The following is a 24077-nucleotide window of genomic DNA, read 5'->3' as shown; positions in this document are numbered from 1 at the left end:
ATGGGAAGCTTTTGGAGGATTTGGTGCTGGCTGCACAAGAGGGTGTGTTTGTTAATGTTGATAGTGAGTTTGACTTGGAGAATATTGTTGTAGCTTCAAGAATTGCTGGCAAGAAGGTTAATGTGTTGCTTCGGATTAATCCTGATGTGGATCCTCAGGTTTGTAGTAACCTTGCTGTGATATGTATGAACAATTTCGACTCATTGCATTCTTAAAATGTGTAAATTCATAAATAATAGAGAATTGTTTAGAAAGTTTTATCTGTTAAAAAGTTTGAATACGAGAATTGGTGTAGGCATTGTTAATTTTGAGCTAATAGTATGTGAAAAGAAGGTCCGTGCTGCTATGTGACTAGATTTGTATGTACCTCAAGGACGAGTGAGTATATGACAATGGTGCATGGCAAATACATTTGATTGACTGGTAGACTGCCAAATGAACTTAAATTTCGTCTTCAATGATAATTGAACTTCAGAGTCATCTTTGACATTTTCTACTACATTTATATTTGTAACGGTAGTCATTAGATTAATATTTATACCACACAAGATTCTGTGCCTCCCACCTCAGCCTTTATGATTCTGCACCATCCTTGTAATACCATCACCATTTGAACCACCCTCGGGTTACCATCATCATTTTGAAAACATTGCCACTGCCTGCATTATCAGGCCTAGCGGACTTACTTCTCACCTCCATAACAAGCGATAAGATTAATCTATTGTGTTCTATGTCTTCATGTTATTGTTATATTGTTCATGATACTGAGGTATATGGTACTATTTTCTATATCTATGGACAAAGTTGAGTTTAGGCTGTTGATTTTATACAAATTTTATTTGAATTATATAGCAAAATCAACAATTATTCAAATCATTACTGTAAAATTCTCTTACATACTGTATATTTGTATTCTTTATTAGGTCCATCCTTATGTTGCTACTGGGAACAAGAACTCTAAATTTGGCATTAGGAATGAGAAGTTGCAATGGTTTTTGGATGCCGTGAAGGCACATCCTAATGAGTTGAAGCTTGTGGGGGCTCATTGCCATCTTGGTTCCACCATTACCAAGGTCTGTTTACAATAATTTGCTCATTCACTGTTACTTCTTGATATCATTTTTCTATTTAAAGCTTTTTATGAGGTAAACGTATGGTTTGTGTAAAATCTTATTGGTGGTTCTTTTTTACTTCCAAAATTTAGGAAGAAAGTTAAAAATCCTTGTTAGAATTGTTTGTAACTAGCATCTTCATGTGTCAAGCTTTTCTTGCGATATTATATTATTGTCCAGGTCAACGAACTGGACCTGGTAAACTAGATTCTGCAGACCTTCTAATGAAGGGATGACTTAATTCGTTGTTTGGAGGGCAATTTACTTCCAGTATCGAGAGTTGATGGGGTGCCTCCACCAAATGCTTAAAGGAACATCAAATGTCTGATATCTTTAAATTTCAACTGTTACAACACACCATTAATAAAAGGCATTTTAACTGTCAGGTGGTGGTTTAATGTAAAGTCTTGAATTGAATTTCTATGAAGTTGTGTTATTTATGACTGAGAGTGGAAAGGGAAAAGATTTTTTTTTTTTTGTTGGGTGGGGGGGGTACGTGGTTTTCGAGTTGTTTCTGTCATAAGGTATTTATGATAGTTTTCTTGATCTGTTTGATTAACGGCAGGTGCTGCTTTTTTTTACTGTTTTCCAGGTGGACATATTCAGGGATGCTGCAGTTCTTATGGTCAATTACATTGACAAAATCCGCGCCCAAGGCTTTGAAGTTGATTACTTGAACATTGGAGGTGGTTTAGGAATAGACTATTATCACACTGGTGCTGTCCTTCCCAAACCCAGAAATCTGATTGACACCGTCAGTAACAGATTTTAAAACTCTGCAAATTACTTCATAACATCTGATCTTGAATTATTTGATTATCATATGTGAAAATGGGAGTTCCTTCTATGTTTTACATTTATGATGGACTCTGCACATATTTATCCAAAACAATGATGGGAAAAAAATGTATTAGTAGATGCAATCTGCCAAGTTTAATGGATTTAAAGACAACTTTGGTTTCATGATAATCGACATCATCTCAAGGCCACGTTTAAAGCATAATTATGTCCTGCCAATTCTAATGTTGACCGTATGGGTTAACTTTACACATTTTTATTGTTGGTTGTTGTTATAGGTTAGGGAGCTGGTTCTGTCGAGAAATCTGAATCTCATCATTGAACCAGGGAGATCACTCATTGCAAATACCTGCTGCTTGGTTAATCACGTCACTGGGGTTAAAACTAATGGAACAAAAAATTTCATTGTAATTGATGGCAGCATGGCTGAACTTATCCGTCCAAGTCTCTATGATGCTTATCAAGTAAGTATCTGTGTAAACAAACGCTGAATACTACTTGGTGACGTCTGAAAAATTAGTTCATTTGTTTCCTTGGACCTTTATTGATCGGCATATACATGGAAATCCGTGTAGCATCGCTACAGCTTGTCCTCTTCTTTGAATTAAGTTCTTTTCTTTCAAGGAAGCTTTTCTATCTGTATGGTAGAAGATGCATCAATATACTTGATTATGGAAGGCACCCATTCCTGTCCTGTGGTCAGTTTGCTTGAATTTTCACACTTTTCCTAGCTATCAACGGTTCATCCTCCAATTGTGGAAGTAATTGATGTCACCTTCTTCTGTTTATCACTAGACATTTATGTCATAACAAGGATCCAATTTGAGGAGATGGGTCGCCGTTCTTATCTCTGTTGATGACTTCTATTTTTCAAAGACATGAATTGTTAGTTAACTTAGTATTTTTGACTGAATATGTCTTCTTGTGTCCTTAAACCTTTACTGTTTACATTGATTGCAGTTGACCTGTTCTTATTTGGTTGCAGCACATAGAGCTGGTTTCTCCAGCACCTCAAGATGCTGAAATTTCTAAATTTGATGTGGTGGGTCCTGTCTGCGAGTCTGCCGATTTCCTGGGGAAGGAGCGAGAACTTCCTACCCCTGATAGGGTAATGTGCTAGTGTTTTAATGTGATGATTGGAGGTATAATTTTCTTGCCTTCTCTAATCAAGATTTCACTTGCAGGGAGCTGGTCTGGTTGTTCATGATGCAGGTGCTTACTGCATGAGCATGGCATCGACTTACAATCTGAAGATGCGCCCACCTGAGTACTGGGTAAGGAGCTTGATTTCTATCATAATTTTACCAATGTGCTGACTGCTGTACGAGTTATTTCTTTTTGTGTGCTTGTGTATTTTTTCTCATTAGCTTTTATCTTTTACCCTCAACAAATATTCACTTGAATGTTCATATATCCAAGGAAATCTTTGGGTGTTAAATTCAGAATTCATCCTAAATTTTAAACGCTTTAAAGTTGCAGACCTTACAAACATTTTGTATGAAAAAAAAATGTCTGAGAATGTGGACAATATTTTCAGGTTGAAGAAGATGGGTCAGTGTCCAAAATCCGGCATGGAGAGATATTCGAAGACCACATGCGGTTCTTTGAAGGTCTTTGAATGCAGATACGTGTAAGGCACACTTAACTTTATGATTTGCTTTTACATGAAACGATCACGTGTCAAATTCTATTAGCTACTGATTTTCTATTAGCTGCTGAATGTTATATTTCAGCTTTGTTTGACATCCCATTGGATTCTTGACTACAACTGCAAAAAATGAATCTCAACAATTCAGACTCTCCTACCTGGATATCACTAAGCATTCGAAATTTTTGTCTGATGGAGTTGTTACAATGATTATACTGTAATTTAAGTTGTATTGAGGATGTATGTTCAGTGCATCACAGTGATCCGTAGGTTACCCAATTTAATTTACTTATGCCTGATGCCATGGAACTCATATCGTGCTTTTACTCAAAGTTGAAGCCATAACAGCTCAAGTGTTTGTGTATTGTACTTCAACAGTTAGTGATTTTGTTCACAATCATTGCGAGGGATTAAAAGTCGTAGCAGATATGATCCGGTGATAGGACAATGTTTAGCAAATTTTGAAATAAAATATGGGAATCTCATTCTTTTAAGGAGGTGAAAGTTTTTTCGAAGCATAGAAAGCAACTTTTGGTGATTTGTCTAACTAATGGCCTACAAAATGCATCATTGAATTGAAAACTTCAATAGGATTCTCTCTTTTCACTGCTGCTAATGCTCGTGGAGGCCCGGGACATATAATCAATTGTTGGCAAAAAGGGTTTTCGTAGGCTATAAGTAATAACTCTCAAGAATAATTCCACGCATACAAAGTTAGGATAAAAATTGATGTGACAATTTACTCCGCATCCAATAGGAATATCATTGTGAAATACACTTTAATAGTGTTACGTTTTGCCTATAAATATCCCCCAAAAAAAGAAAAAAAAGGAAAAAAAAATTGGTATGTTACTTGGTAGGAATATAATTGTGAAATACACTTTAATAGTGTTACGTTTTGCCTATAAATATCCCCCAAAAAAAGAAAAAAAAGGAAAAAAAAATTGGTATGTTACTTGGTAGGAATATAATTGTGAAATACACTTTAATAGTGTTACGTTTTGCCTATAAATATCCCCCAAAAAAAGAAAAAAAAGGAAAAAAAAATTGGTATGTTACTTGGTAGAGCTGGCAAAACGGGTCATCGGGTCGTGTTCGTGTCGTGTCGTGTCAAATTTAGGTCGATCCAAATTCGACCCATTTAATAATCATGTCAAAATATTGAGACCCAAACCCGACATAGAAAAATAATCGGGTTATCCAATAACTCGCTTAATATCTATATATTAAACAAAAGTTACATCAAATATTTACACTTTGTCATACATATGTATGCACATACATACATATATCTATACATACATACATAATTTATCAATATTATAAAATATACATATCTACTAAAATATTACACACTATTGAGGTTTTAATTATATATATGTAAATAATATTATATATCAATATTATAAAATATATATGTCTACTAATATTTTATACATTTATACTATTAAAGCTCTAAATGTCTTTAAAATTTTATAAATAAAATATTGTGTCTATATTCATCCTTTTAAAGAATAAAAAAAAATCATCATAATATTTGAGTTTTGATGACAAGAACCTGTAAATTATTTTAAAATAGAAAATATAATCAGGTTATTGATCGGGTAAATGGGTCAAGACTTTTAATCCTAACCCGACACGGAAAAAAATCGTGTTGACCCGGACCCGACTCATTTAATAATCGTGTTAAATTCGACGACTCATACTCATTTATTGGTGTCGTGTTCGTGTCGAGTAATCAGATTGTGTCAAATTTTGTCAGCTCTATTACTTAGAGTGATTAATGAAAGTTTGACGAGACATCAACGTGTACTTTGTATTTACCAGGAAAAAGAAAAAGAAAAAGAAATGAAACCGATCTTGCTTGGACTGAACGTGTACGATAGGTGAAATAAAGCCATTGATAATGATCCAAAATTTTTTTCCTCAACTCGGTGGGATTGATAACACTCGAATCCACGTTACTTTGTGTAATGGGTGCTTTCTTGTAGACTATGACATTACATCACACAATTAATTATTAATTAGTTCGTTAGTCAATTCAATTCACAAAATTAGCTTTCAATTATTAACTAGTTTGTAACAATGAAACATCATATCGACACTGTTCAACGCATTACAAATATGATATTATATGTTATAATGTTCTTAAAACAATTTCTCAAAAGACTCTTCGAATAAAAATAAATTTATATTATTTTAATTAATTTTTTCTTCTACCAATATAGTAGTAATTATGATATTTTTTTCTCTTCGAAAATAATGAGATTAAAAAATAATATAATATTGAACTAAAGACTCAATAGGCTCTCCAAATAAAAATTTTCAAAAGAAAACCGTACTAATTTTATTTGAAAATTTTCATTTGAAGAATATAAAAATACTCTATTTTATTGATGGGCTCTTCAAATAAATAATGAAGTCTCATTTTGTTGGTGATGTTGTTAGTTGTCGAGATACTTGCAATCCAAACTCGATGATCAGTGATATTCATTAAATTAAATACCCATCGACTTTCTCTAAGTAGTTGGAGCTTTCATTTTACAACACCATATTATCAAACAAAGTCTTAAAAGGATCAATCAAATAAAATATGCCCATCGCAAATTTGTCCATGTACAATTATCACCCAGGCTGCAAGCAGATCAGACAAGCATCTGGAGTTATCTGATACCAAAAGAAACCTTGTTTAAGCGTTAACAAGCAAACAAAAGGAGAAAAAGGCATGCTTGGTGGTGTCATAACTCATGCATGTAAAATCTCTAAAAATGCTCTAAAGATTTGGTCTTGGTGAGTTGGTTCCAGCCAATAAGATTAGTAGCAATGGGAAAGCACTATTGATTTTCTTTTTCACCCCAAAGAAAAAAAAAAAAAAGCACTTTTAACAAATATTAAGCAAAAAAGAAAAGTTTCTTTGTGGTCCTAGATTATCTACTATGATCATGACTGATACCAGAATCCCTTTAATTGGAATTAGTTCTTTGTACTTTATTGATTGGTGATGATGAATATTGTAGCTAGTGAGTTAAAATGCTTGTAATATGCTTTGATTATGATGGCTACTGTTACGCTTTTACACTTATGTGACTAAAATGTAAAATCAATAATCTATAAAATACTGCCCAATAGTTGTTTCTGCGCCTCAAATTCTAATAATTTTGTAAGATCATATTTTATGTAAAACAATGTTTTGTACTAATTTGACATTGCCGTTTTTTTTTTTTTTTTTATATTACAATATCGTTGTGAATTTTAAAACGATCAAGGTATATATGGTATTTGACATCAAAACTTTTCTATATTCTCTTAGTAAATTTAATATTTACGCCAAAACTTTTATATATTATCTTTTTTAAAAAAAAAATTATATGAGACTAATACTTAGATTTACAAATCTTATATAATACAACTCAGATTTTAATCATTTTTAATATTCGAGGGACGTCTACTCCACTCACATTTCAAAAGGAAGATAATTGTTTTTACTCAAATTAAGAAAGAAAATTAACCATCACAATATATTACGGGGCTCAATTGTAAACCTTGAGTTCTAAACACTAGGCTAAATACTAATGACTCTATATTATCTTAGTTTCACATAAATAATTAGAAATTAATCTCTATCTCACCAACCCAACATTGTCTTGTCTTTGAGCTAAGACATTGGTTTCCCGCAAATGAAACACATATCAATCCGTTGTGTTTTGGATGGAGACTTCTTGTTGACGATTGTGCTTCGTGGCCAATCACCGCTTGCCACGTCAACGTCAGGCAAAAACATCGTCAATTTCTCCTGATATGCTGACTGCCTTACGAAAATTTGATAAATCAGATTAATCTCACGATAACATTGTAGGTGTTGGAGTAATTAAGACGTCTAAGTAATGCTCTATCTTTTGATTAACCAACCAAAAGCTAACTGAGTAAATGACAATGGTAATAAAAAACAAAAAATTGACAGTGACTTTGACCCTTGGATGTATGACGAGTGGACGGTTAAGATCTCACGGTTGGTACATCGCTTTTTATTGACAGCTGTCGTGAATTTATTGGTTGCATGCTAATTTCCCGCCTTTGCAGGCGAAGCGGCACGGTTTTCGGCCTTATTTTGTGCTTTTGGACTATACTCTTTTGGGCTAGCTGTTTTTCGCTATTGAAATAAAAAAAATAAAAATAAAACCAACTTTTTTTTTCTTTCAATTAAGTTTAATGACGAAAATGCCACTGCGATTTGTGTCTAATATCTTCGATATACTCTAGTGACTAATATGAAATTTTACTTCCACTTTTTTTTTTCTTTTGAAAACTGATACGGAGGACTATTATTGGTATTACATCAAATTATAACAAGTATTTATAATCAGACTCCATTGAAGTACTACCTAGATTCTATTCCACTCACTTATTATTGTTATTACATCATATTACAATTAGTATTTACAATCAGACTCTACTGAAATACTATTTAGATTCCATTTCACTCATATTTTGTAAAAAAAAATATTGTTTCCACTCAATTATGAAATAATTGAGGAATGGCTGAAACTAATTTCTATTATATTTTTATGGGGGCTTGAATACTTGCTCTCACAATGTCAATTGTTCTTTCTTCTACTTTCTTGACAACACTAGCATCCATAAAAAAGAAAATAATATATAAAAATTTAATAATGAAATTATTAGATTTGGAGAACCTACTTGCCTTTTTTTTTTTTTCAATTATTGATAAAGTTTTGCATTTAGGAGGAACTCCTTGGACAATATATAATTATTTTTGTTTTTATTTTCATAGAATCATTATTTTGGAGATAAATCCATAAACTTCATCATAAATTTAAAACAAGTTATTTTCTTTAATATTAAGATAAGAACAAACACCAATTATAAAAAAAAAGGAAAAAAGAGATGAGGACAAATATACCTCATTCATATTAGACCAAATCATAACAATATAGCATTTTGAACTTATTTCAAAACCTCAATATAAAATAAACACTAACAGGATGAAGCATGCTTAGTCTCACCTCCTATCATAAACAACGAAAAAAATTCATTTACTCATAGATTTATGAAAAAAAAATTGTTTTATATAATATAAAGAGGTGTATAAGTTTAATGGTAATTGATAATAATCACATGAAAAGAAGACTCATGATCATATGAAAAGACCTAACTTGAACATCCACTTTAAATATAAGGAGGAAGGTGCCGACTAACTCAACTAAAGAGTTGTTGATAAGTCAAATTTTGCTGGTTTTAAAATACTTAAAAATTCTTTTAAAATCTCCCAAGAGTTTAATCAAATTATTTCCAAACATTTTTTTTAACTATTCGAGTTCAAATTCTGAAAGAGATATGGACTAAAATTTTAATTTATATATTACTCAACCCAACCCTCAACCTCAAAAGGGGGAAAAAAAAGAAAAATTATTCCAATTAAAAACTTACTCATTCGAGATGGAAAGTGTAGATACGTAAATTAAACTAAATGTTAAAAGGGACATCAATGACATTATCCATTAGAATAATAATCCATCCCTAACTATGACCACATCATTACAACATACATTATAAGATAAGACCAAAATTAATTGACATGATAAGGTTATAACAATATCAGTATTATTTGGGCTAAAAAAACTTGGCAAATTGGCTTTGCATATCCTCAATTTTTTTTAATATCATTATTTTTTTGTCATAAATTACATAATTCATGTTTCACAATTTATTTAACTTAGAGAGATCAATTATGCTCACAAAATTTAAATGCACAATATACATGTCTTAAGTGATATGACATATGATTTGACATTATAATAAATTATCGCATGTAAAAAATTACTTCCTATTTATTGTTTTTACTCACAGTGATCTGTACAAGAATGACTTATATAGGGCATTTAATTTTGTATTCTAAATTTGTAATTGTATTACAATAATAATCCGTTCTTAATTTCTTATCCATTCTTAATTGTATTACAATATTATTCTTATAAAAGAGTTTAATATATATATATATATATATATTAGTACAACTCAGGATATTAACGAAATTCAAACCTTTTTTTTTTTAAAATTTTTTTCACTTTTTAATGCTGTTTGCCCAATGGCAACAAATGAACAAAATATCAGTATCACGGGTAGGTACATGAATAGTGAAAGGATATAATATGTAAATACATTCGGCAAATAGGGGCAAAAAAGTAATAGGAGTGCTTATAAATAAATAAAATAACCCTTACCAAACCATGTACTAGCCTTGGCGGCACTCCGCGTCAAACGTGCTTTTGGATTTTGTGTCGTTTCAAACTTATTTCAGTGTGTTCCCCTTTTCCTCTGCTTTTTATCTGAAACTTCATATTAAAAAAAAAAAAAAAAAAAAAAACAGAAAAATAAAAGAAAAGGAAATTTGTCAGTGAAGAAAAAGTGAATTTAGCTTCCTTGGCTCACAGCTTTCGCACTCATTTTAGTTCATTTTCGTGAAAATTACTCACATTTCTGAAACTAAAATATACTCGCATTTTTATTTATATTTTTGTAATCGAAACCCTAATTCTTCGCCATTTTTCATTTATTTTGGTAGGTTCTTTTTTTTTTCTTTTTTTTTTCGCGTGAGAGATCAAGATTTTGCGGCTCGCTTGCAGATCGGTCGGTAACTTTCTTTCATTTTTTTTTTAATTTTTGAGAATTTTTATTTTAATTGACGGAGATGCTGTTGTTTTATTTGTTTATTTATTATTATTATTCTTTTTGCGAAGATGATTCTACTTTCTTTCATTTTGGTGTTGTAAATAATTTGCATTTGTGTATATTTTCCTCTTTGACTATAAATGTGATCATGCATTGTATATTTTATTTTATTTTTATTTTTTTGCAGCAAACGTTGAGGATTTGCTCCGGCTGTTATTTATTTATTTATTTATATAATATTTTTATTTTTAATTTTGATCAATTTTCTAGGGTGGGATTGTGAGTTTCAGCTTTCCTGGGAAAATTGAATTCATAATGCAAAAGAGGAATTTGTGTGAATTGACATGCAACAATTATTAATGCAAGAAGGATATATCAGTTTTTGTGTATTAGCAGAAATGAATTCTTGGGCTATATATTATTTGGCAATAAATGATAGGATTGCATTACTTGCTTCTTTATGTTGGCAAAAGTGTGCGGCTTCTGCTGAATCTTTTGTGCAGTTACGTGTTATATCAAATTGCAATAGCTAAATTGGCAATTAGATTTTGTTTGTTTTCGAAATGGGGATGCGTGATCAGTATATCATGCAGTTTGGAAGGTTCTTAAATGTGAAAGTCTATATACGTCTAAGTGGACATGTAACCGTGTTGCAAATTTGTATGTATATGTAAATTTACTCGCATGTTTCTGCTTTTTTCGCTCATAAAAATTTGTATGTACCAGCAGTTGGTTGTAGTTAATATTTCTGTCACTTTTCAGGTTATACCGCACTTCCAGGGAAGTTGGCTGTGCGGTTTTCATCTTGATCAATCATCTTCAAGTTTCTGTCGATCTCTGAGTTCGATTATGGCTGCTGACTCCAAGACAAGCCTTTCTAACGGCAATGTCAGTACCCAGCCTAATCCCAAGAGGTCTTACCAAGTTGTTGTGGCTGCAACTAGAGATATGGGTATTGGTAAGGACGGGAAATTACCCTGGAAATTGCCATCTGATCTCAAATTCTTCAAGGAAATCACTCAGATAACTTCAGATGCTGGGAAAAGGAATGCAGTCATAATGGGCAGAAAAACATGGGAAAGTATTCCTCTTGAGCATCGACCTCTGCCTGGTCGGCTTAATGTGGTTCTTACTCGTTCTGGAAGTTTTGATATTGCTACAGTTGAGAATGTTGTGATATGTGGAAGCATTGGTTCTGCTTTAGAATTGTTGGCTGCTTCTCCTTATTGTTTGTCAATTGAGAAAGTTTTTGTTATTGGAGGCGGCCAGATCTTAAGGTGTGTGCTTGTTTTTTTAACTTTATATAGCAGTGCCTTTTTATTTTATTTTATTTTTTTCATTATGATTTCTTTTTTATGTTGATTTTCATTTGAAACAGCGAGGCTCTCAATGCTCCTGAATGTGATGCTATCCACATTACTGAAATTGAGACCAGGATTGAGTGTGACACATTTATTCCATCGATTGATTCATCTGTATTTCAGCCATGGTACTCATCCTTTCCCATTGTGGAAAACAACATTCGGTATTGCCTTAGTACTTATGTTCGTGTGAGAAGTGCTGCGGTGGAATCCCTTAGTCAAAACAATGATATTGTCCTTGATAGTAAGACAAATTCTGACAAGTTTGAGGTCAAGCAGTTCTCATTCCTGCCGAAGATGGTTTTTGAGAAACATGAGGAGTACTTGTATCTAAGACTTGTTCAGGACATCATCTCAGATGGCAATCTGAAGGATGACAGGACAGGAACTGGTACATTGTCCAAATTTGGTTGCCAGGTAATGCCAAGCTCTTATTATCAATAGAGCTTCTCTACTTTTGCTTCTGAAGTTTGTTTCCGTCTGACAGTCTTGTTTAACTATTTGTGGAAGCTGATCTTCTTTTCAAATTTGTTTCCTGCAGATGCGGTACAATTTGCGCACAACTTTTCCGCTTCTTACAACCAAGGCATGTCTATCTTATCTATTTTTCTAAAATTGTCTTGGGTCTTAGAGATTGAGCCAACTCATGGTGTTTTATTTTATTTTATTTTGCTTTCTTTCTTGGTCAGAAAATCAATTTATAATAAAAAGGAAAAAAAAATCTCATTTATTTGATATTTAGGTTGACATTCATTGTTATCATTTGGTTCATAGAAAGTATTTTGGCGAGGTGTTGTCGAGGAACTTCTCTGGTTCATCAGTGGTTCAACAAATGCCAAGGTAATGATGTTATTGTTGAAAGTTGATCTTTTATGTACTCTTGGGAGCAATAGAGCAGATCAGTCTTTGTCTTCCAATGGTTAAGATCTTTCAAGGAATTATTTTATTTTATTTTATATTTTGTTTGCATTTCACTAAAATCAAACCTTTGCACACACATGAAGCTACAAGGAGTGGTTAAAATGATTAGCATTTTGAGGGTCTTTGTTTAATTTGTTGCAGCTTTTTTTAACTGCTCAGAGTTTGTCCCACTTCATCTGTCATATTTTTTAATGCACTGCATATGATCCATATATTCTGTAATTGTTTTTTTTATTTTTTTATTTTTATTTTCTAAACAGGTAATCTGTGGTAATACTAGTTTCTTTGTTTCCTATCAAAAGTTCGGTTGATAAGTTAGGTTTTTCTTTTTCATTTATTCTATGCAAGATGTGTTCTGAAAAATTGCATGTTTACATTCTGACTATGTTTTGTGGCAGGCAGAATTAACTGAATGCACACTAGTGGAGATTAATTTTTCTTTACCATGGCATTAATAATTTTTGTTTGTTCGCTGCCAGAGATGAATTCTTCTTGTGTTGCTTTAAAATAGCAATCCTAGTTTTCACTTGACCTGTTAATATCGATCAATGATCATTTATCTTTTGCTTTTGTTAAAAAAAAAAAAAAAATTTGGATGAGGCATCCATTGAATTGTTTGTTCCTTTTATTCTGTCTGGAGCAGGACTGCGTCCTAACAATAGTATCATGACAGGTTCTTCAGGAAAAGGATATTCATATATGGGATGGCAATGCATCCAGGGAATATCTTGATAGGCGAGTGTCAGGATTTAATTTTTCTTTGAAAAGGTAATATTAATTGTTCTTTCATGCACTTACCGCTGATATTTGTGCCTGTTCAGTGTTGGTTTGACGGACAGAGAGGAGGGTGACCTAGGACCTGTATATGGTTTTCAATGGAGGAACTTTGGTGCAAGGTTAGTGGAGTCTGGTTTTTCAAGTTTCTATGACGGATCACATTACCTTCAAGAATTCAAGTTTCAGGCTTTGCTAATTGTCTTAAATTTTACAGGTATACTAACATGCATGCTGACTACTCTGGCCAAGGCTTTGATCAGTTGCTAGATGTTATTAACAAGATTAAGAATAATCCAAATGATCGGCGGATTGTACTCTCGGCTTGGAATCCTTCTGATCTCAAATTGATGGCGCTTCCACCTTGCCACATGTTTGCTCAGGTAGCATTTATATTTTGCCTTAATTTTGTCTCATTATTTCTTTCGTTGTTTGTTGAGTCTCACTTTTTGTTTTGGCAGTTCTATATGGCTAATGGGGAGTTATCATGTCAAATGTATCAGCGCTCTGCTGATATGGGCCTGGGTGTGCCGTTTAACATTGCTTCATATGCCCTCTTGACATGCATGATTGCTCATGTTTGTGGTATGTATTCTCCCCAAAAACTGGTTTCACTTTGCAGTTTGCACATTCAGGCAGAATTGTTAAAACTTGGTAGTTGGATGGGTATCATTGGTATTAAAGGATAAAAGAGTAATTTCTGATGAGAAATAATAATGAGCCTTGCAGTGTGTCCCTTTACTCTTTGAAGAGTGTTACGCCAATGTGAATGGGGAATTTGAATTGATCAAAAGAGTATAGGAAACATAGAAACAATGAACAATCTGTACAAGGGTAAAATTTCCTTATGCAGGGATTAATCGAATGGTTTTATTAGTCTAAGTGCTAGAGTTTTGTCCATTAGGAAACTCTCTTGACCTCCTTTTATGTTGTACAGATCTTGCTCCTGGCGATTTCATTCATGTCATTGGTGATGCTCATGTTTATCGCAATCATGTCAGGCCCCTGGAGGAACAACTTCAGAAACTGCCAAAGCCTTTTCCAGTAAGTATAATTATAGACATACGATTATGACTCAATTATTAACTCATGATGATGATAGATGGAAAAGGCGTACTTGAATACTTTTCTCACTTTTTTTTTTTATTTTTTATTTTTGTCATTTTACCTTATGGTACTTCTATGTTTTCTTACCATGTTGTAATGCAGATTTTGAAGATCAATCCTGAGAAGAAAGATATAGATTCTTTTGTAGCAGAGGATTTCAAACTTATAGGTTATGATCCACACCAGAAAATAGAAATGAAAATGGCGGTATAGATCTCTCTTATAGGTTCAGTAACTCACAGACTCTGGTCCCTCCTAGGCAATAATTGCCAAGTTTTGAGGCAAGTATAACACTCAATTTTTCTGTTCATTGATTTATTTTCCTCTTTGAATCCTCTTAACATTCACTAAGTTTCATTAGTTTCAATTTGGGCGAAGTTTGATAGTGTGTGCAAAATCCATTGCATGTTACTCTATTGCATACTTTTGGTGTGGATTCTCTTCTTGTTTTATGTAGGATATATATATATATATATATATATATCATCATAAAATGGAAAATCTTGGCGTCCTTGTTGGAAGCTTGAATCATAAAGTGTATACTATTGGAGATTTACCCCTATATACTTCCTTTTTTGACCTCAGATGGGGTGCAGTGTAGGTCTTGTTGGAAAGTTCCAGGGTTTTGTGAAAACCTAATAGCATCTTTCATAAAGTCTCATGTTGAGTATGAAGTGAACTTGAGTTTGAACCATAATTGGTGTTGTATTTTAGGAGCTTCCAAGATCTTGGCTACCCCTTGTGTGTTTTAAGTAGTCTAGAGCTTATAAAAAAAACTAATTCCGAAGACTGATGCTGTGTTGTGTTTTTCTATATAATATTGCAGGCACCGCTACTGGAGGCATGTATTGACGCAGAGTTTTATACAAATAGCCAATAAGAATCTGATTGTTGGATAAACTTTTAAATAGTGCCTATGTAGTAAGCGGGAATCCTTTAGTCCACAAGAGTCGGTGGTTCTAAGGTGATTTAGGATGTTTGTATTTTCTTGCTTTTCAACTTTCATTTTCCCTTGTTACATGAAAACTATCACAGTATGTACTTCTGCTCAAAGTCTCGAATGCTCTTTTTGAAAGAGATTTGGAAACTTGGATTTATTTCGTTTTTCCCATTTATTGCTTTTTTATGTGATGAAGCATGGTTTGATTTTTCTGGTTGGAAACCTTATGTGATACACCAATCACATTCACTAGTCATTCTTCATTAGAATTGCTTCTACTCAAAAATTTTGTGGAAGATCTTTTGATGCGTTAAGGTCTTTCTAATGTCACTTGCATGAATGTGGGCGGTGTTCATAAGTCATAGCTGCAGAAAAGTCACACTACTATTTGAAGTGTTGCATTTGCTGCCAGTGTGTGATGATGCCGAATGCAAATCACTGTGACAAGAGTTATTTTGGGGAAAATTTGTCACTGGGTTTCTTTGTTCCCTTGGTGGCAAGTATGCCAGATAGGATTTCTGTGCCGCCAGGGTTCAAGACCCGGTAGAGAGAGAGAAAGAGAAGCATAGAAGAAACCAAATAAGAGGTATTCTAAAATACCTCCCTTTTTTTTAAAAAAGAAATGTTGTGTTAATATTTTGTATAGCATAGAGAGAGAGAAGCATAGAATAAATCTTTTATTTTATTTTATTTATTTTTTAAATGTCGTATTAATCAAGAAGGGCTAAATGCCTTGGCATAGTTAAAAAATATCTTTTGAGAGTACGGCTACTGTCTCCCTCTTACCCTAGTGGCTGGATTGCTATCTTCATAACTATCCAAGCCACCAAGGTTCAAGACCTGGTAGAGACGGTAGAAGAAGAAACACCAAGAAGAAGGAAAAAAAAAAAAATGATATAAAAAAGAGGTATTCTAAAATACCTCTCTTTTGTAATTCTTTATTTTCTTAATAATGCTATAAGTAAGCGTATCACAATTTGCTCCTAAATCATTTGATGGTTTATTACAAATAAAATTTTAGGACAGCATAGATTACATCAAATGCGCATGGCAGCAAGATTTTAAGCTTCAATTGCTCGAACACTTTCTGCTTCCTCTGCTCTCTCTTCTTTCACTTCTTTAGCTTTGCTTTCATCACTTTCCCTCCTCTTTATCTCAAGAAACTGAATTAGCTCCCTAAGTGCAATTTCGGGCACCTCATTCCTCATCAGCTGCTCAGCTACATCAGCAGGCGTCACCTTTGCTTTCTCTATCAACCCTTCAACCTCCAAGAAAAGTGGATGCTCGGTAATTCCAAGGTAGCTTGAGGCCAGCATTTTGAACCCACATGAAGTGCAATAGGACATGTGAATGTGCACATCCATGCGACCAGGGCGCAAGAAAGCAGGGTCCAGCCTGTCTTTATGATTGGTTGTGAATATTATGATCCGCTCATCCCCACAGCTCGACCATAGTCCATCTATGAAGTTTAGCATTCCAGACAAAGTCACCTGAAATCGAAAAAAAATAAAATTATGTACCATATTATAAGTTCTATTTAAAAAAAAGAAAAAAAAGAAAGAAAAGACTTGAGAATCTTGAGATACTAAGATTACCTGAGGTACTTGATTAAGATTCATAACGGGTTGGATCACATTCAAGTCCATAGCATTGGTAGCTTTTGCCTTTGCAAACCTATCCTGCAACTCAATGGAACAATCAATGTCCTCCACAACGAGAATGGATTTATTCTCTGTGGCGATCAGCAAATTCCTTAACTCCATATTCCCTCTGAGATTTGTCAACTCCAAGTCATAAACATCAAAATTCAGATAATTAGCCATGGCCGCAATCAAGCTTGACTTCCCTGTACCTGGAGGACCATACAACAAATACCCGCGTTTCCATGCCTTGCCCACATTTCTGTAAAACTCCTTCCTCTTCACAAACCTCTCGAGATCATCCATTATCATCTGCTTCATATCAGAATCCATTGCCAGCGTATCAAAAGTGGCCGGATGATCAAGATTCACTGATTGCCATACATCTCCTCTCATCCCGTGCATCCTATCATACCTCAAGGTAAAAAGCTTCAGGGTTTTCTTTTGCGTGCTTGTTTCTTTAGATTGCTTCAATACGTGAGGAATGTAACTATCCATGACCACTTGCTTATACTTCTTGTGAAAACTGAGCTCAAAGCATCTGTCCTCGGATTTAACCACAGGGTTGTAATGGTCCGGATGATGAACCATCTCTGTAGGGACTTGTTTTGAAGAAAACCTCCATTTCAGTTGAACTCCATTAAAGACATCAACAATCTCCTCATCTTTTTCAACAGAGCATGAAATCTTGGTTTCCTTGTTTGGCAAGTTGATCTTAATTCGCTTCACGTAGGGTGGGATTCTGGGTTCAAGATAAAGCTTTGCAGCTTTAAAGAGCACGTTTTGGTTAAGGCCATCATCATATTCGTTAATGACTAACGTCAACTCACTAGAAAATCTTGCAAGAAGAGATTTGAGTTTTACAGCAAAGTAGGCTCTAACCTCAAAAGGCAAGTAATCATGAGTAATGGATCGAATAACCATAGCTGTGGCCGCTGCAGAAGCTGCAGCGGATACTATGGTGGTGGTTGATAGCATTTGGGTAGTGTTAAGAGACATCTTTTTCTCCTTTTTGGTGGCGAGGGAGAAAAAAAAAGTTTTTGAGGTGAAAGGAGGGCTTTTGATTTATGGGTTCTTTTGGTTGTTTTTCATTTAGATGATGAGTTTGTGGAAGAAATATATAGTGGGAGTGGTATTAATGAAAGGAAGGCGCGGGAAGCGGATTTGGAATTTGGATTCTCTGATTGGTTTTTTTTTTTTTTTTTTTTTAAATCTATTTTATAACTTTTAATGATCTAATAAACGTGAAGCAGATAAAATATGAATGATATTAACTCTTAAACTTTCCCTTTTAACATTTAATTTTTTTATTTCAATCTTGACTCTCCTCTCTTCTTTTTATACCTAATTTCTAGATTCAAATTCTCACTTTATTTTTCTTTTTTTCTTTTATGTGCCCTTGATTTTTAAGGATTTAAAATTGAATGTTTGAGACTTAGCTACTAAATCAAAAGGTTTAGTAGTTGACATGAGTTGTTTAATAATAGAAAACTTCAATTTAGACATTCATTATTACGCGTGCCACATGTCGTTAAATTCTTAAAAGTCAAGGTCTCAAGAATATAAATGAAGAAAAAAAAACAAGGAGAAGATATTAATTTTGAGGGAGAAAATGTGTGAGAAGAGGAAGTGTGGGAAAATGAAAGAAAATTAGGTCATGTTTGGAATTGAGGTGCTGTATCTTTTAAGATGCAACTGCTGTGAAAAGAAAAACTGTAATTATGAAAAAAACGTTATTAATATGCAGTAAATATAAAATTTAAATAATAATTTTGATAAATTATTAAAGATATAATAGGTTTTCTATCATAAAAGTAAAAAATCGTAGTAACATAACTGTCAAGTTACAGCAGTTAGTATTCACCAAATACTTTAGTACTTTAACTTAAAAACTACAACTTCTTAATCTCAATCCCAAACACATCCTTACTTGAATTCTTATGCTGGCGGTTTTCAAGTTTTGACGTACTTATTAGTTCATGAAGAAAGATATATGGAATTAAAATAATAATGGTGGAAAAACTGAAAGAGTGTGTGTGGAAGACGGACAAATTTATAAAAATGTGGTAATAACAATGAGAACCCCTAATATATTACTTATTTTATCGAAAAATTAACATTTTCGATAATATGCCTATGATCACGTGGTGCTCTGCAAAAGTATTCACTTCACTACAAAAATAATCTGGTACGCCACACTTCTACATACATTCACTTCCACCCTAGCAATAATTACTCAATTGAGACCCTTGGTCCGTATTAATGTGCTATACCAAAAAAAAATTATAATTATGAAATATTATTAACTAGTGTGTATTAATATGTCTTTTAAATAATAATTTTGATAAAAATAATAATTTTTTTTTAATTTTTTAATCATATAAATAACAAATTAAATCAACTTAACTTTTGAGACACAACAATTCGTGTTTAGTAAATATTTTAATACTATAAAATTTAAACTATAACTACCTAATTTATATACCGAACAGGACCATAAGCCAACTGTTGAGGTTGGTAGTATCCCACTATAAACGTGAACTAACAGTTAAATTTGCTCCCTGTAATAGAATTTATCGGATGAAGTTGAAATTAACTAATAGAAAAAACTATGCTTTTTATGTTAAATGCCCTAAAAATATGGGGAGTTTTTATTTTTTGTGATTAAGAATAATTTTTTCCAAAGCTTCGTACAAAGTGGGTTATTTTGATGGGGACTTTGTGGGCAGTAGCAAAGCATTGAGTGGAAAATGGGTTTCTATGTCAAATCTTTCAACGTGCGTGATGAAGCCGCCTTGACTTTTAATATTTCGTAGGAAATGCATGAAATGAATCTGAGTCATATTTTTTTTTAATACATTAGTGAACCTTCTTGATAACTTCATAGTACTTAATTTAAAAGCATTTTGGACTAATTTCTTAGTGGAAATTTTCTAACACTCGGTCTCACCCTTCACACAGTATTCATATGAACTTTCGGATTGACCGGCGTCTCTTTTATTATCATCATTATTATATAAATATATTCAACCTGTGAATCCTAAAATGATTTATGGAAATTAAAAACAAAATAAAAAAGTTAATTAAGTTGTGAATGTAAGTAGAAAGTACTCTTAACATTAAGATAAGAAGAAACACAAGTATTCAAATGAAGAAATATTATATGAAAGTGAAAATTGGCAGGCTTAATTCTCCCAAAAATTTAATTGTGAATTGACTTACGAATGGTGGCCTCCATTTATGAGAGTTACTCCAAAATCTTTTAATTTAATGTGACCGAAGACTTGAGTATATGTGGCTATTAGGTTTTGTGGGTTCTAACCATGCAAGTCAAGGTCCCAATAATAACTGAGGTCAAGCTATAATAGAGTCATATATTCCAACCTAGAGGACAAGTTAGCAAATCAATTTGAATGATGCCTTCAATTTTCAAAAAGTAATTAAGATTTTGACGTTTGAAAATGAGGGCTGCTGGGCTGGCCTTCTTGTATTCGCTACACAAAGTTAAAAGGTCACCTTGAGGGTTGTTTAGTTACCAAGTCTACATGCGCCCTTGGTGGCAAGTATGCTGTTTGGGCATTTGTTTGCTGCCAGGGGTCAAGACCTGGTAGAATCAGATACAGAAAAGAAACATTGAACATAAGCAGGAAACTAACAAATCAAAAGAGAGGTATTAAAAAATACCTTCCTTTTTAATTGGGTAATGTGCATTGATCAATTCATCTTTTCATTGCACAATTGTTGAACAGCGTCAACAGAGTGTAAAGGATGTGAGCACAAATAAGGACTCAATGTTCTAATATAGAATTTGCTTTATAGAAATGGGCCACCGGGATGCCTTGGCCTTTGCGGATGGATTACCATTCAAGTTATCTTAGTCACTATGGTTCAAGGCCTGGTAGAGGGAACTGGAAACAAAGGATTAAACAGAAAAGGGAAATGTTGATACAAAAAGAGGTATTAGAAAATACCTTTTTTTTTTAAAAAAAAAAATATTATGTAACTATAACCATTCAAATCTGCTCCTAAATTATGGGATGATATTATTTGAAAACCAGATGCACCCAGATAAAAATTTTTATATACGTATTCATAATCGAAATTAATTTCATGCATGATAGCAAGATTAGTGGATTAAATACACACACACACGCGTATATGTTATTGAATATATTACCCACGTATCCAAAATTTTTTATAACAAACCCAATATACTGAATATTTAGCATGTCTTAATTTATATATTGTTAGATATGATGACAAAGACATTGCCCAAGGAGTAGTTAAAAAGCTTATGTAAAGAGCGGGCTTGGTGGTGTCTCTTAAATGAGTTGGAGGGGGAGATTCGTAGGGTCCATTTCATTTTAGTGGACCAAAATGCTCAAGTCCAGATAGGTTTGCTTCATTTGCAATTATTACCAAGCTTTGAACTTAGATGAAATTTGCCATGAATTAGGTTTTGAAAACGTGGCTGTATAAAGAAGAATAAATGGAGGCGGCAGCAACTTTTGTGGAGAAGAAAAAGACGAGAGAGAGAGAGAGAGAGAGAGAGAGAGAGAGAGAGAGTGAACAATGACACAATATTAAATCTGAGGGCTTTAGTTTCAATCTTTAGCTGGACGGTCAGAAGGTGAAATTAATTTTATTTTTTCTTAAATTTTGAGGGTAAGTTCTTAGTATCATCCTCTATAATCTTATTAGTCTTGATTTTTATTTTATTATCTTGTTGGCTATTATTTGAGATACCCATTTATTAGAAAAATAAGTATTAGGCTGTTACTGTAAGCGAATAATATTGAGATTTGTTGATGTTGGTAGCCTGTAGTATTATCTAGAGAATAATTTATGCTGTAATCCTATTAATATAATGGAAGATTATATTGAACTATGGTTCTGGGGTTTTTCTTGTTTTGGGTTTTCCACGTAAAAATGTAAGTCTCATGTGGTTGGTTTTTTTTACTTATGGATTATATTGGTTTATTTTTCTACTTATTTATTTGTGCTACATATCCTATTTTAATTACACAAAAAGGAAAAAAGTTTTGTTTCCGCTTAATTTGCAACTAGTTGTGGTAGTCACTTTCCCATCATATATGCCATTGGCTTTCCTTTCAATTTGGTGCGTCATCTGCTCTCTCTTCTGCTTAATCTCAAGGGCATCAGTTAGGTACTTTATTCTTCATTAGCTGCTCAACTACATTTGCTGGTGTCACATTTGCTTTCTCTATCAACTCGTCAATCTCTGAGGAGTGGATGCTCTGTGATCCCAAAGTAGCTTGAGGCCAGCATTTTGAACCGAAATGGAGTGCAATAAGACATATGAATGTGCATGTCCATACAACTTGATCGCAACAATATATGCAGGGTCAAGTCTGTTTTTATGATTAGTTGTGAATATTATGATCCTCTCATATGCACAACTCGACCACAATCCATCTATGAAGTTTAGCAATCCTGATAAGGTCACTTTTGTTTCTTGATTGATATTAGTTATCGATTTGATTGCATTAGATTTCACAGGATTCAAAGCTTTTGCCTATGAATGCTTGTCTTGCAAATTTATGGAACAATCAATGTCCCCCACAACAAGAATAGACTTATTCTTTGTGGCAATCAACATATTCCTTAACTCCATATTCTCTTTGAAAGTAGTCAACTCCAAGTCATAGACATCAAAATTAAGATAATTAGTCATGGCTGCAATTAAGCTGGATTTCCCTGTTCCTGGAGGACCGTATAAAAAGTAGCTATGTTTCCATGCTTTGCCAACATTTCTATAAAACTCTTTCCTCTTCACAAATCTCTCAAGATCATCCATTATCATCTGCTTCATATTTGAATCCATTGCCAGTGTATCGAAAGTGGCTGGATGTTCAAGATTCACCGATTACCATACGTCTCTCCCTTCGTGCATCCTGTCCTTTAAAGTAAAAAGCTTCAAAGTCTTTTTTTGCTTGCTTATTTCTTTAAGTACATTCAATACATGAGGAATGTAAGCATGCAAGACCATTTGCTTATTCTGAGATCTCAACTCAAAGAGTTTGTTCTTGTCTTTAACCTTTTATTGGTCTGGATTACGAACCACCTCCAGTGGGTCTGGTCTCGAAAGAAACTTCCGTTTTAATTGAACCCCATTAAAGATATCAACGATCTCATCATTTATCTATCGGAGCATGAAATCTTGGTGTCCATATTCGACGTGATGACTTTGATCCTTTTTGTGTCGAGCTTGATTTTGCGTTCAAGATAAATCTCTGCAGCTTTGAAAAGGTTGTTTTGGCCAAGACCATCAACATATTAGACTTGTTGGGAAAGCGACTACCATAACTAGTTACAAATTAAGCGGAAATAAAATTCTTTTTCTCTTTGTGTGATTTAAATAGGTTATGCATCATAAATAAATAGGTAGAAAAATAAATTAATAAATTCAAAGCAATAAAATTAATCACAAAGGACATAAATTTTTACGTGGAAACTCAAAGCGGAAAAAATTATAGGACGTAGTCCGTTATAACTTCTACTATATTAATGAGATTACAACATAATTTTTTCTCTAAATAATACTAAAGGCTAATAACATCAAGAATTTTAATATTTTTGACTTACAGTAACAACTTAATATTTATCTTTCTAACAAGTGAGTACATTAAATAATAGCTAATGAAAGAATAAAATAATAATCAAGACCACTAAAATTGTAGAGAGCGATGCCATGAACTTATCCTCAAAATTTAAGAGAAAACGGAATTACTTTTGCCTTTCTATCGTCCAATCAAAGATTAAAAATTTTACCTCTAAATTATAATAGCCTGTCACTATCTACTTCTCTCTTTTCCCACTCGCCTTTTTGTGAATAGGAAACTAGGGCCGCTGCTTGTTTTTTAATACTAAATTTCATGGCAAATTTTATCCAAATCCAAAGCTTAATGTTAATTACACATCAAGTAAAGTTTTTGAGATCTTTTGAAATTTTGGGCTTTTGGGCCTCCAAACGAGATGGACCCAACAAGACTAATGTTCACTCATTAGAATATCTTGCGATAAGAGCTTTAAGTTGTACACATAAGTAGCCTCTAACCTCCTTAG

At 33.3% G+C, this 24077-nt stretch overlaps 3 protein-coding genes and 1 pseudogene across 5 annotated transcripts in view; 2 read left to right on the top strand and 2 right to left on the bottom strand.

Moving 5' to 3' along the window:
• Window positions 1-4052, top strand: part of LOC18035110 (diaminopimelate decarboxylase 2, chloroplastic) — a 4617-nt gene extending 565 nt beyond the window's left edge. The window contains exons 1-8 of one of the 2 annotated variants that reach the window (XM_006423286.2): window positions 1-158; window positions 924-1073; window positions 1705-1866; window positions 2189-2374; window positions 2896-3018; window positions 3095-3184; window positions 3448-3540; window positions 3644-4052. The exon at window positions 1-158 is cut by the window's left edge and continues 565 nt beyond it. In XM_006423286.2, the coding sequence (XP_006423349.2) occupies window positions 1-158; window positions 924-1073; window positions 1705-1866; window positions 2189-2374; window positions 2896-3018; window positions 3095-3184; window positions 3448-3528 (950 nt within the window). In that variant the 3' untranslated portion in view covers window positions 3529-3540; window positions 3644-4052. Of the gene's footprint in view, window positions 159-923; window positions 1074-1704; window positions 1867-2188; window positions 2375-2895; window positions 3019-3094; window positions 3185-3447 lie in introns of both variants that reach the window. The other variant, XM_006423285.2, reaches the window with a different exon arrangement.
• A 5774-nt stretch (window positions 4053-9826) lies between these two features.
• Window positions 9827-15508, top strand: LOC18033841 (bifunctional dihydrofolate reductase-thymidylate synthase). 2 transcript variants are annotated; one of them, XM_024179019.1, is made up of 13 exons: window positions 9827-9876; window positions 10142-10206; window positions 11011-11525; window positions 11627-12026; window positions 12151-12195; window positions 12384-12449; window positions 13204-13265; window positions 13352-13426; window positions 13522-13687; window positions 13766-13889; window positions 14242-14348; window positions 14514-14692; window positions 15238-15508. In XM_024179019.1, the coding sequence occupies exons 3-12, from the start codon at window positions 11098-11100 to the stop codon at window positions 14622-14624; spliced, it is 1584 nt and encodes a 527-aa protein (XP_024034787.1). In that variant the 5' UTR covers window positions 9827-9876; window positions 10142-10206; window positions 11011-11097; the 3' UTR covers window positions 14625-14692; window positions 15238-15508. The 2 variants fall into 2 exon arrangements, with proteins under 2 accessions (XP_024034787.1, XP_006423346.1); XM_006423283.2 differs by having other exon boundaries at window positions 10142-10210.
• An 847-nt stretch (window positions 15509-16355) lies between these two features.
• On the bottom strand, window positions 16356-18064 carry LOC18035566 (protein HYPER-SENSITIVITY-RELATED 4). The gene is made up of 2 exons (XM_006423282.2): window positions 16947-18064; window positions 16356-16841 (listed from the first exon to the last, which is right to left on the bottom strand). Exons 1-2 carry the CDS (start codon window positions 17988-17990, stop codon window positions 16413-16415), a joined length of 1473 nt encoding a protein of 490 aa, XP_006423345.1. The 5' UTR covers window positions 17991-18064; the 3' UTR covers window positions 16356-16412.
• A 4086-nt stretch (window positions 18065-22150) lies between these two features.
• The window catches only part of LOC112096285, a 2419-nt pseudogene continuing 492 nt past the window's right edge, over window positions 22151-24077 (bottom strand).

The sequence above is a fragment of the Citrus clementina genome, unplaced genomic scaffold, assembly GCF_000493195.1.
Source record: "Citrus clementina cultivar Clemenules unplaced genomic scaffold, Citrus_clementina_v1.0 scaffold_8, whole genome shotgun sequence".
Taxonomy (NCBI): Eukaryota; Viridiplantae; Streptophyta; class Magnoliopsida; order Sapindales; family Rutaceae; genus Citrus; species Citrus x clementina.
Note: the sequence above shows the minus strand (reverse complement) of the source record. Positions and strands in the feature narration are given on the sequence as shown.